Source organism: Momordica charantia (assembly GCF_013281855.1).
Source record: "Momordica charantia cultivar OHB3-1 chromosome 5 unlocalized genomic scaffold, Mcharantia_2.0 BLBB01000005.1, whole genome shotgun sequence".
NCBI lineage: Eukaryota > Viridiplantae > Streptophyta > Magnoliopsida > Cucurbitales > Cucurbitaceae > Momordica > Momordica charantia.
Genome location: NW_028275163.1, coordinates 4,824,563 through 4,836,937, shown reverse-complemented (window position 1 = coordinate 4,836,937; position 12,375 = coordinate 4,824,563). Strand labels below are relative to the sequence as shown.

The following is a 12,375-nucleotide window of genomic DNA, read 5'->3' as shown; positions in this document are numbered from 1 at the left end:
TTATCTCATTTTTTTAACCATAATATTAGCGTAACACTTCAACCACTAAATTGCTTGAAATGTAGCCATAAATTTGTATTAAATTATTTTTATTTTGTATAAAATTTGTATTAAACTTTTTTTAAATAAATACTCATTTGATAACTTTTAAAAATATTGGGTAACAAATGGACGTTTAGAAAGTTGAATAACTAAGATGAATCAAAATTGAATTGAATGAACCCAAACATGAATGAGTAAAATTACTAAAATGAACTAAACTAAGTAGCAAAATGACAAAACAGTATTTCACTTTTTTTTTTTTTTTTTTTTGATACTATGAAAATGACATTGTTATGGTCCGAGCATCAGGGTACTGTCAGGCCCAAATGCCCATTACTGATGCAAACGAGGAAGCCCAACCTCACCGGTCCATGTTACGTTTTTTTATTATATATTTTTGTGAGATTTTTTTTTTTAAAAAGTCATAATAACCAACAAGCCAGATATTCCTTTAACTATATATATACACTCACAATATTCAGATATTGGGCTACGTGTAATAAATAAATTGCATTATCGTTCTTTTTCTTATTTTTATGGAAAGTAGTTTCAAAAAGTTGAAAAATCTCAACCCCACATAAATACATACTTTATTTTTGTTTCTTTATATATAAAATTATTGTATATTTTATAATATTTTCAAAATAGAGGACTCACTCGCCTTGATATTTCTACTGGTATTTTTTGCTGATGTGACTACTCAACTAATGAAATAAATAAATAATAAGACAAAGTGCATTTTCCTTTATATATATAAAAAAAAAAGTCATTTGAAATCACCTAAGAAAAATTTTAAATTATATATTTAAAGCCCATATAATAATAATAAATCAAATATTAAGTTAAAATCATCACGATTTGGTTGACTAACTAGAGCTATTCGTGGACAATTATTATTCAAAAGTGTATATAATTAAAATTAGTTGTATTTCGTTTTCTATTTTTACTTTTTTCTTTTTGACCATTTTATATTTCATTTTTCTTTCTCACTTACCAAGAACCAAAATTTTCATTATTTCAAAGACATAAACTACATAATACTTTTTTTTATATTTTTCAAAAAAACATGCACCCACACAAAACCCTACATGTTTCCTTTTTAAATACTTTTTCTTTTTCGGTTTCCTTTATAGCTTAAACATTAATTGGTAAAGTTTCATATATATATATATATATATAGGATTTCACCCAAACATGTCATCACTATGATTTAACCTCACGTGTGATTCCCACGAAGTAAGTTCGGAAATGATGAGTATTAAACTATCGACAATTCTACAACAAGGTTATCGAATGATTTTAAACGTTTGGATGGTAACCGCTTAAACTACATCATCACCTCACAGCGCATCTCACACCTAGAATCTCAAAGATAATGGTAGGGTTGAGCCCACAACTCCAACAGTATCTTTACTTTCACGTAAACACCCATAAATTACATGAAGACAATAGGCAAACATTTTGAGTTAAAATTTTTACTCTATAGAATCATGTATTGACAAGAGCTTCAGAGCTTAATGTTCTTGGAGATTTTAACGTTTTGATGAATTTTTGGTTAAAACAATGTATATATATTTTAAATTTTCTTTTATGTTATCTTTGGTTAATTAATTTTAAATAAATATTGAGCTTGAAACCACATCTGTTTTTTTAGTGTAACATGTGGGGGTGGAGATCAAAGTCACAGTCTTGGTTGGAGATATATGTCAATTACCATTGAGTTATGCTCGTTTTAACTTGAAACCACATTGGTATAAGCACTATGTTGATTATTTATCTCATAAGTGTTTTTTCTTTTTTTTTTTTGAATTGTGATGCTTTTAGTGTTTTTATAATTTAAAAAAAAATCTAAGGTGTAAAAACTATTTTTATGTTTAAAAGGTCGCGCCAAACTTACTCTTCTATATGAATTTGTTGAAAGAAAACAAAGGGAAAAAACTAAATTTTTCTTTTCTTTTTTTTTTTTGACAAAATGTAACCGCTAAAACAATTTTTTCTTTTTTTTTTTCCTCTTAGGATAGCTAATATAATAATAACATGGTAAAAATAGGTTTGGTTATTAGACTTTCATGCTTATTTAATCTCTGTACTTCAAATATTTTATAATAAATTAATGAACGTTGAATCTTTAAAAAGATTTTTAAATCTTAGAATTTTCTAAAATATGTCTATTTAGAATTGTATTATATAAAGTTTCTAATAAGTTTTCCACTTTTTAATTTTGTATTTAATATTTTTGTTGACACAATAAATTCAAATCATTTGGAGGGGAGGTAACTTATATAACCTATTAAAACTTTGTAATATAAAAAAATAAGAAAAAAAATTTGTAACCAACCCCTCGATTGAGTTCAGATGTAATTATTATTTGTTTTTCTAAAGTATAAGAAGTGAGGTTGAAATTGAACTAACGGTCTTTTAATCAAATATATATTTAATTACTGTAATTTCTTGACCACGTGGGACGGTAATTAAGGGAGTAGTCATATCGTAGTCTTCGACACACCGGATAAAAGCCCTCCTCTGTATGTCAGTGGGGATTAAACTAAAATTAAACTCACATTTTTTTAACCTCTCTCTCTCTTTCTCTCTCCTCTGCTTTCAAAAAGAGCGTCGGAGGAGGTTGAAAAACGTGCAGTGCAGAGGCCGAAAAATGATAGAAGAACGGCAAGGCGGCGCTCCCCACGGCATTCTGCTGGCAGTCGTCGTCGCCGTCGTGATCGTCGTTCCGTTCGTCTTCGGCGACCAAGGCGAGGCCGTCACCGAAGCCATCTCCGACCTCCTCAGCCCCTTCGGCCTCCTCCTCCTTCCCGTCATCCTCCTCCTCGCCATCCAGTTCCTCTCCTCCGACCGCGGCTCCTTCGTCTCCGCCATCTTCTCCACCGGCGAGCCCGATTCCATCCACCGCGTCACTGGATCGCCCGTCGGCGTCGCTCTCTTCCTCCTCCTCATTCTCTTCCTCCTCTACAATCGCATTTCGATCTTCGGCGGCGACGATGACTCCGGCGACTGAAATCCACAATGTGTAAAATAGATCTGTCTCTTCTGCCGCTTCATCGCTTTTCGTTTTAGCTTCCATTTTTTTTTTTTTTTTGCCTGCGATTTCTTGACCTTTTTTATGTATTATGTAAAGCTTTTTCTTCTTGCGGAAGAACAGGGGAATTTGAGACTTTGAGTAGACTGTAATTTACATGTATGCCCCTGCTGAAGTCCTCCGAGGCAGGGCTCTGTGATTGGTGGGAAAATATGGAAGTTCCGAAATTGCCCTTGTTGTCCTCATGCTTTATTTGGTTTCCGTTTCTGAGTCGTTGTCAATGGGGGCATTCTCGTCATTTCTCACCTCACGAAAAAAGTTACACAATGGGGTTTTTTTTTGTTTGACGATACTGAGCCACCGTCGGCGGCAGCGCTGCGGTGGCCAATAATTCTTCTTCTGCTTTCCAATTACTCTGTTTTTTCTACTTTGTTTAATAATTGCAGGCAGTCAACTGCATGCCTTAATTATTTCTTTTCCCCAAAATGGAGAACTCTGTGAATTAAAAAAGGATAAGTGGATGGGAATCTAGTGAGGTAAGATGAGATCTGGGTCTATTTTAAGTTAGTGAAATTTTTGCTGTTATTTCAAGTTAGTTAGATCAGAAGCTCCGGCTTACTCGCCGATGATGTGTACCGCCGGCGTCTGTCAGACAAGCATGTGACGGTAGAATCTCTCTCTATAGGGAAAATCAGAGGGAGAAACAGTGGGGTTGGGCATGCTGATCTTTCTCTGCCGTCCAATCTCCGTCGTTAAAATGCTTACCGCTAGATTTGTCTGTTTGCGAGACATAATGTACTGCAGAGTGATCCCCATTTTCCACAGAGTGTTACTGTTTTAACAATTGAGATGGAGAAAAATGATTTTTATTAAAAAGTTGCTTAGATCTCATTTTGGTAGGTTCAATTTATACTTTAAAATATAGAACAGTTCAGACTTTATTATTTTATCACTTAATGCATGTTACTTCAGCATCTACCTTAGTCAATTTTATGCTGACTCCAATTGTATCTCCATGTTAGTACTTTGTCTAAATATTTAATAATGGGTTAATAGGAGGATTCAAATGGTTATTTATTAAAGTTTAAAGGTTAAAATAGATATTTTAAAAGTTAATGAGTCTAATAAAACAAACTTAAATGTTGAATGTTGGTTCAATTTGTTTTATGAAATTTGATTGCTAATTGAATAAAATATATATAAGATTTGACTATTTAAGTCATATGTTCTTAACAATTCAAATTCTCGTTTCAATGTTGAAGCAAAATATGTATATATGTATTTTTTTTGTTTTATTGATGTATGTATAAGATCTAGATCTTATTTTGATCAAAGTCTCAATTTTCTCTATAATATTTGATTTTATTTTCTATGTAGATTTAAAATTTTAAAGTTGGAATATATATGATCTAGTCATGCCTCACACTAAAGAGAATGGTTGAGAGTGGTCTGACAAACTTAACAGTCCTCGCAATGATGATGCTGGAGAGAGGGGTGAGGAATAGTGATAATATTTATATAAAAAAGTTATGGTTTTTTCACTTGAATCGTTAACATTAATTTGGTCGTACAATATTCCATGACGATTAGTTCAAGGGTAATTCGCACATGTCTTTGATCAAAAGGTTATGAGTTCGAATCAAATGAGTCTCAACAATGATGATAAACGCTACAATAGAATAAGTCCGCCTTTCAGTAGTTTTTCTCTAATTTGCCTCTCCTACCTTTTCAAAATTAAAATATTTTATATAAGTTAACATCCTCCCTAAAAAAAACTTTTGGCTCCATTCCTAAAAAATATCAGATATCTATTGGTGTTTGGATGAATTATTTATTTATTTGTATTATTAATAATAATAAAATAAAATAAAATCATAGCCCTAGAACAAATTGAAGTTGAGCTTTTTTCCAGGCTTATCTAGCTCATAATAAAAGAACCTAGCCCAATTTAAAATAGCCACAGTATTGGGCCGGGCCTATGCCAAGGCCTAGTAGATGTTTTTGCCTAAAATAGGCTATATTCTATTTACATGATACATAATTAGATATAAATAATAAATATGTATGTCACCTATTGTAATTTTTAAATTATGAGATATGTTTTATAATATTAGATAATGAAATATTATAACTTGGTAATATATATAATTAATAAAATTTTAAAATATAGTTATATAATTTAAATGTAACAAATTTATATTATATTGATACAAATTAAAAATTAAATTAAATTATTTTAACAAAATCAATTATATAACAAATAATAAATATAAATTACCTCAATTGAGCTCTATCAAGATAACTTAAAGTTGAACTAGATAATTAAAATTTCTTGATGATACACATAATTTTAGTTCAAGTTTTTAATAATAATAAAAAAATAGCTTTAGTAAATAAATAATTTATAATAACAAATATTGAATAGCTCAAGTTAATTTTAATTAATTGTTGGATTAATTAGAGTAATTGTAATCAATAATCATCGTATTTTTTACTAGGTCTTATTCAATGATACAATAAAACAACATGTTATTTCAAATACATTATTTTTATAAGTTTGAAAAATACAAGAAAACTTGAAAATTTACCTAGAGATAAAGGTTTGTTTAAACCAAGATGATTGTAACAAAAAAAACAACCGCGAACCCTAGCAGCGGATAATCGAATCCTATAATCAAACAAATAAATTTTGAAAGATGAATGTAATAAATTAATATTTTACGAAATTAAAAAAAAACATTAAAATAAAACTTTCATAGAAATGTTGGAACAATAAAGATAGATATCAATACGATAAGGAAAAAATATATATATCCGAAGGATATAATAGACATTATTTTGAAAATAGGAGTCCTTACAGGAATAGAAAATTATATTCCTTGAGATATACCAGTTCTTGACCAAAACCCTGGCCTATAAATAGCCATTGCCACGCCCATCTCAAACCCTCTCACGCTCCTGGTTGCGGTGCTTTGTCTCTAAAATTTCTTTGCAGGAGCGATCCGGGAGTGGAAATTTCCAATCATGTTGGTTTACACTGACCTCCTTTCTGGTAAATTTTCTAATTCCTTTTTCTTTGTTGTATTTAAAATAATTGTGTTTTCGGGGTTTTTTTGGTTTTGTTCTAGGGATTCGATTATCCCCTTGTAGGGTTTGCGGTTGTTTTTTTGGTTTTGCCTTTTTTCGGATCTCTGATTTATTCGTTAATTCTTTAACGAATAGGTATGGATTATTTGGTTAGCTTTTGGATCTGGAACATATTTTAGATCAATTGGTGTTCTTTTTATTGGTAAAAATCTGATTCATATTGGATTTTGCGAGTATGGAATGATAAAACGAGCGATGGTTTTTGGTTTGGCTTTTCTGGGAGACCGATTTTAGTTATCTCTGACGCTCAGATTTCAATGAATGTTTGTAGTACTATGAATCCTTATGAGCGTAGTTTATCAAGTGGGTTGTTAGAGTGATTTTGTTTTTTTTTTTTTTTTGGTTTAGAGTTATTGTTAGAGTTTCTTGGGGGTTATGAATAATGAAGTATTGAAGATTGATAGTTGTTTTCATGATTGCGTGTGTTTCAAAGTCTGCAAATTGATGCTATTTGTTTTCTGTTTTTGTACTATAGATCCAGATGATTTGATATTATTGTGAAAAATATTTCTAAGTTTGATTTATGTTGTGGACTTCTTTCTCTTAATTGATGTCAAAGTAATGTATGGATCTATCTTGACATGTTAGGTGACGAGCTTCTCTCGGATTCCTTCCCATACAAGGAAATTGAGAATGGAATGATCTGGGAAGTCGAGGGAAAGGTTTGAAATTTTAGTTTACTGTAATATTTCATTTTTAACCTCTGCCAACTATATATTTAACCAGTTAGTAAATTGAAGGGATATTAAGCATCATACTTAAACTGCTTGCTTATGTACAATTTGCAACAGTGGATTGTTCAAGGAGCGATTGATGTGAACATTGGTGCAAATCCATCAGCTGAAGGTGGCGGCGAGGATGAAGGTGTTGATGATCAAGCTTTGAAGGTGGTTGACATTGTTGACACCTTCAGACTTCAGGTAGGCAAACTTAAATCTTCAAGGATTATTTCAATTATTTTAGTGGAAATTGATTTTATATGCATATATATATTTTTCAATCTTGGTTTTCAGGAGCAACCTCCATTTGAGAAGAAGCAGTTCATCACATACATGAAGAGGTATATCAAATTGCTGTCTGGCAAGCTGGAAGGGGAGAAACTGGATGCATTTAAGAAGAACATTGAGGGTGCAACTAAGTTTCTGCTTTCAAAGATCAAGGACTTGCAATTGTAAGTACTTCTCTCATTGTATTTTTCTCTTTTTCTGTTAAACCGAAGATTTTACTTTTGTTGCACCCTTGGTTTAAGCTCTATGTTATTGGCACTACATCTTTAGTCAAGATTGTTTGCTCGTTTGGCTCGATAAACCAATTGGTTTTATCTTTTGAAAACTAGGAACTGAACTGGGGAACTCACATATGAAACCAGATCTAACCAATTGATCAGTTTGGTTTAAGTATGGTTCTTTGTCCATTTGGAACTTTTAGAAATTGTTCTCGAACACAAGTACAAAACTAACACAGCAGAGTTAATAAAACTAATCCACATGCATGTTCATTCTTAATTTGTTTTGTAGAAGTTCTTAACTTTCATACCGCTCTTCTTGTTTGGACTATCTATATCATTGGAACAATTTCTAATATAATACTTTTGTGCCCTTTTGCAGCTTCGTCGGAGAGAGTATGCATGATGATGGCACCATCGTGTTCGCATACTACAAGGATGGATGCGCTGACCCAACATTTTTATACCTTGCCCCAGGTTTGAAGGAAGTCAAGTGTTGAAAGAACAGAAGTTTGAAGCAGAATGCTTCATGTAGCATTATGAGTTTCTACTATTTTTGCCTTTTTTTTTCTCATGACATTTGAATTTGGATGGTTTGGGCTGTTTTTGTTTTGGTTAATTTGGGTTTCCTTGTTTTGACATTATTTACTGGGAAGCTTATGTTCTGATGAATGCAAAAGTTACTATATTTATTTGCTTATTGCTTAATGAGTCTCTAATTTCTATCATTTAATCTGCTATTCAAGTGGAAAATAGCTCTCTAGTGTGATGAAGAATTGCTTCCCCATAACCATCATGAGAGGTTCATTGGTCCAAAAGGGATTAGAGTAACTAAGAGGGAATGAGTTTAAATCCTATGATGGCAACCTACCTTGGGAATTAGTAATTCCTCGACACCAAATGTTATAGGGTCAGGTGGTATGCGTAATTTCTTTGATTCTATTCTATAATCCGTAATTTTAAATGTTAAATTTAGTTTTATTGTTAATATGGGCTTTAAATTTTAAGAATTGTATTACAATTTAAGTTATTTGTCTTGTTTTAGGTTAAATTGACATTTTAGGCTGTGGTATAAATTTTATTACATCTCTACTGTTTAGTTGAATCTTTTTAAACATCAATTTAGAGGCGCGATGTTAGGGTTTTAGGTATTAGGGTTTATGGATAACATATGATTTTGGTTTAAGGAAATGTTTTTAAATACAGAGGGAATTTATTAAATAGAAGTCAAAATCCCTCCTGCTTATAAAAAGTTTAATACTCAATCATTTCTGTTTCTTTTCTGCACAAATAGTTGGTTCTCAATATAATAATGGATAGAAAAATAAAGCAACAATATTCTGTGTGCCGTTTTGGATTCGAATTCACGATCTTTTGTTCAGAAATAAGTGTTTGAATATATTAGACATTTCAAAATGCTACAGAATTTGATATTAGATTTGTAATTACTTTTTTTCTTTAAACTGAAATTCTTCCACAAATATCAGATTATTTTAGACTGATTTGCTAGGTTATAAGTTTAGATATGCAACTGGAATACTTTGCCATGCCACCAGCTCTGATTTTTTACTGAATTGAAATCCCACAAAATCTAGCAACTTAAAAACTCATTTTCTTACAAATAAGTTTTGAAATACCACTTTGATTAAAGTTATAACAAACAAAATATAATTTATCTCAAATCTATTATGATTTGGAAACCATGGGAAAACACAATAGGAACTGTAGAAACATTCATTTGAACAATAACAAAATTGACAATTGTAGAGCAAATTGTCAGCAAAAGCTTCAGTTAGTATTAAAATTAGAAACAGAATACAACACTCACTGGATGTCTCGTAGAAAAAGAATTTGTTACGATGATTACACCTTCGACTAAGGTAGAACATAAAAAATTATAATTTGCAGATTACAGAAGCTAAACTAACACGTGAAGTCCTGATCAATTGATTAAGTGATTAAGGCACCTATCTACGACTAAAAGGTCATAAATTCGAATCTCACCCCACATGTTGTATTAAAAACAAGAAAACAAAACAAGTGAAACCCTGCTCCACGTTCAGAACCAGAAACCTTACTCTCTGCAACAATGGATTGGGTTCAGTTCGTTCATGGGCTTGGGTGGCCTCTTCACAATCATGACAGAGCAATGGGCATGGTTAGCACAGTAGTTACTTACACTTCCCAGAGCCATCCTGTTTAACAAAAACAAATTTATTAGTATTTCACTGCTAAATCCAAAAGTTTAAGCAATATTAGATTACGGTGAATTTAATCTTTTACTCATATTCTTAGCACTTTCTCTCACTTGTAACTTCTTAGAAATTAGCACAAAGCCGAACAAGTCGTTACTAGTATTAATTGGGTAGGAAATGACATTACAGAGACTGAAACACAAGATCTCTGTATCATATTAAATTGCCACTAGAGCTAATAGCTTAATATTTTATTAATTTATGATTCGCTAGGGAATGCTAGTTTGAGTTAGGGTTTTGTTGGAGTATCACAATTCAATCAGAAGGTGGAAATTCAAAACTATTACTACTGATGCATTCAACAGTTGAGTTGTGTTTTATGGAAAGCATAAAGGCAAAACTACGAACTACACAATAAAATCAGTCAGTTTCTTTTATTGTAAGGGAGTCTTTACCTTTTCACTACTCCATAGTTGTGACTTCCAACAACCAAAATGGATGCATGGAATTTTTCTACAGCATCGCACATGACATTTCTGGCATCGCCCTCCACAATTTCGACCTGTACGTTTTCAATCTGCATGGCAGAAGATTGTCTCAATAAGCCTGCTGAATGGTTATGTAAAATTTTTGGAAGAACAGATGGTGGCTCCAGTTTCAACTCAGTCATGTCCTAAAACAGTACAATTGGCAGTAGTTCAAGTTATTCTATGGATTCTGGGCAGTTCTTACTCCTATACATCCCCATGGTTTATATATAGATATAAAAGAAAAAAAAAAAAGACAAACAAATTGGTCATGTTTTCAATAGACGGGCAAGGAGATTTGCATAACTGTGTATGAACTCAGATGGTGAATAGCAATCACCCCGACTTTCTCGGGTGCCGCAAATTACATTTGTGAGAGCTTATTTGTGCAAATGTGGAAGAGTAAGAGTTAGAAATATTATCCAAACTATTAATTTGACCTAATTTTGAGGCTTAGTAAAATTACGATAAAAAGAAATGAGTTTCATTATTCAAGTATAAATAAGATTTTATAAACAAGTAGTTCAATCGTTAATCAGAATGGAAGCCAATTAAGAGCAATGCAATTCAGGTCCTATTTGGAGAAATAGCTTTTAAGCAATCAAAATTCTAAATGAAAGTGATCAGAGAAATAAGAGCTGGAGAAACGTTTAGAAAAAACCAGATAAATCACAGATGGACTTTACCTTGTGCTCGATGCATATATCCTTCGCTTTTTGGACAGTCCTGTTAGCTACTTTATTGAGATCTGCATCTAGTAAGGACAAGGCGTTCGCGGCTCCTGTATTTCAAAACATTTGTTAGGAAGAAACCACACTGACACTGCCCACAAATTTGATATTCATTGGGGAAAATGTTACAAATCGCAACTTGATTATAAGAAACGGCTTCAAAATGTATACAGATTTCTTGATTCGCTTCAATTATACGTAGCGAGTAGATCGTAGCTTCGAAATATATATATGCTCTTTCATCACAATTCGATATCCAAAAACAAGCAGTACAGAAAGTAAATTCAATTTCCCCTGTGGTAGATACCTTTCTTTAAGAATCAACCTGGTTTCAAATTAATCTTCGCATTCGGAGGAACCAAACGGAACAATCGAATTGGCAAAACAAATCCAAAACCAGAGTTCGGGAGTATCTATACCTGGGCCGGTAACTGCAATAACGCTGGAGGGAGGCGGTTTAGCGTGGACGATAACAAGCTTGTAAGGAGAATTGGAGATAGGAGCAACGAAATGTTGGAGCATCCACTGCAAGGCGTAGAAGCTGTGATCGCTCTCATCCACGCCAATCACAATCACCTGCTCCGCCATTGTCGAACAAAAACCGAAACGCGAGAAAACTGCCGTCCGGCACCGCTGCAATGGCGAGGTTCTTATAAACGCAATCCGAGAAAGAAGATGGAGTTGGAGGAAGAGCGATTGTGGAGGAGAAATCGGTTGTAGAGCGTAAGAGTTTGTGCTGCAATGACGGCGGTATCGTTTCGCAACTGTCAAGAGAGGTTTCTGCTCCCGGCGGAATCGGAATGTTGATCGGAGTCTCGGTGGATCACCGGGGCTGCTTCAAGCTCGTTTGCAACAACAAAAAAGAAGAAAAATGAAAAAAAGAGTTTGAACTTTTATTTCTTTAAAAGAATGTTATTTATTTATTATTATTATTATTATTATTTGTTTTATAAACCGTTTGGAAAGTATTGGTGAAAATGGTAATAATTAGTCATTTATTTGGGTTTGAGTTCGTACTAAAAAAATAAAAAAAAAAAAAGATTTGAGTTATTCAATTAATTTATTCGATTTATTACATTTGCTTATTTAGTTTTATTAATGTTTTAATTTTTTTTTATTTTATTTTACTTGAAAAAAAATGTAAGGTTAACTTAAAAGAAACACAATTTTCATTAAAAATATAATTAATGAAACAACATTAGCCTAAAATAAGACGAGAGAATAAATCGACTTTTGAATGGTAATATATATTTTATCTCTGGAGCTATGTTCTGATTGAAGGATTTTTTTTTATTTTTTATTTTTTAAAGAAACTTAACCTAAGATAAAAGTTTGAAAATCTCCTCGTGACCATTAATTACTTCATAAATTATATTTGATTATTCAAAATTACTAAAAGTATCTATACTTTTATTTGAGATTTCACACTAGAAATTTTCGAATAAATTTGGTTCGTGGGGTTGAACTTGATTTT

General features: G+C 32.2%; 3 protein-coding genes across 3 annotated transcripts; 2 read left to right on the top strand and 1 right to left on the bottom strand.

Moving 5' to 3' along the window:
• Positions 1-2,590: 2,590 nt before the first annotated feature.
• Positions 2,591-3,303, top strand: LOC111009160 (uncharacterized). The gene has a single exon (XM_022282123.2). The coding sequence runs from the start codon at positions 2,696-2,698 to the stop codon at positions 3,053-3,055; it is 360 nt and encodes a 119-aa protein (XP_022137815.1). The 5' UTR covers positions 2,591-2,695; the 3' UTR covers positions 3,056-3,303.
• A 2,667-nt stretch (positions 3,304-5,970) lies between these two features.
• Positions 5,971-8,148, top strand: LOC111009158 (translationally-controlled tumor protein homolog). The gene is made up of 5 exons (XM_022282122.2): positions 5,971-6,128; positions 6,812-6,885; positions 7,015-7,143; positions 7,237-7,394; positions 7,831-8,148. Exons 1-5 carry the CDS (start codon positions 6,101-6,103, stop codon positions 7,946-7,948), a joined length of 507 nt encoding a protein of 168 aa, XP_022137814.1. The 5' UTR covers positions 5,971-6,100; the 3' UTR covers positions 7,949-8,148.
• Positions 8,149-9,171: 1,023 nt separating this feature from the next.
• LOC111009340 (universal stress protein PHOS34) lies at positions 9,172-11,818 on the bottom strand. The gene is made up of 4 exons (XM_022282391.2): positions 11,321-11,818; positions 10,857-10,951; positions 10,099-10,220; positions 9,172-9,643 (listed from the first exon to the last, which is right to left on the bottom strand). The coding sequence occupies exons 1-4, from the start codon at positions 11,487-11,489 to the stop codon at positions 9,523-9,525; spliced, it is 507 nt and encodes a 168-aa protein (XP_022138083.1). The 5' UTR covers positions 11,490-11,818; the 3' UTR covers positions 9,172-9,522.
• Between the last annotated feature and the right edge of the window lie 557 nt (positions 11,819-12,375).

Excerpts from the sequence above, each read along its gene's own strand:
- LOC111009160 (XM_022282123.2), top strand. The coding sequence starts at position 2,696 with ATGATAGAAGAACGGCAAGGCGGCGCTCCCCACGGCATTCTGCTGGCA.
- LOC111009158 (XM_022282122.2), top strand. The coding sequence starts at position 6,101 with ATGTTGGTTTACACTGACCTCCTTTCTG. Across the intron at positions 6,886-7,014 it reads TCTGGGAAGTCGAGGGAAAG|TGGATTGTTCAAGGAGCGAT; the intron begins GTTTGAAATTTT and ends AATTTGCAACAG. Across the intron at positions 7,395-7,830 it reads AAGATCAAGGACTTGCAATT|CTTCGTCGGAGAGAGTATGC; the intron begins GTAAGTACTTCT and ends GCCCTTTTGCAG.
- LOC111009340 (XM_022282391.2), bottom strand. The coding sequence starts at position 11,489 with ATGGCGGAGCAGGTGATTGTGATTGGCGTGGATGAGAGCGATCACAGC. Across the intron at positions 10,221-10,856 it reads ATATATGCATCGAGCACAAG|ATTGAAAACGTACAGGTCGA; the intron begins GTAAAGTCCATC and ends TCTGCCATGCAG. Across the intron at positions 9,644-10,098 it reads AACTATGGAGTAGTGAAAAG|GATGGCTCTGGGAAGTGTAA; the intron begins GTAAAGACTCCC and ends TTTGTTAAACAG.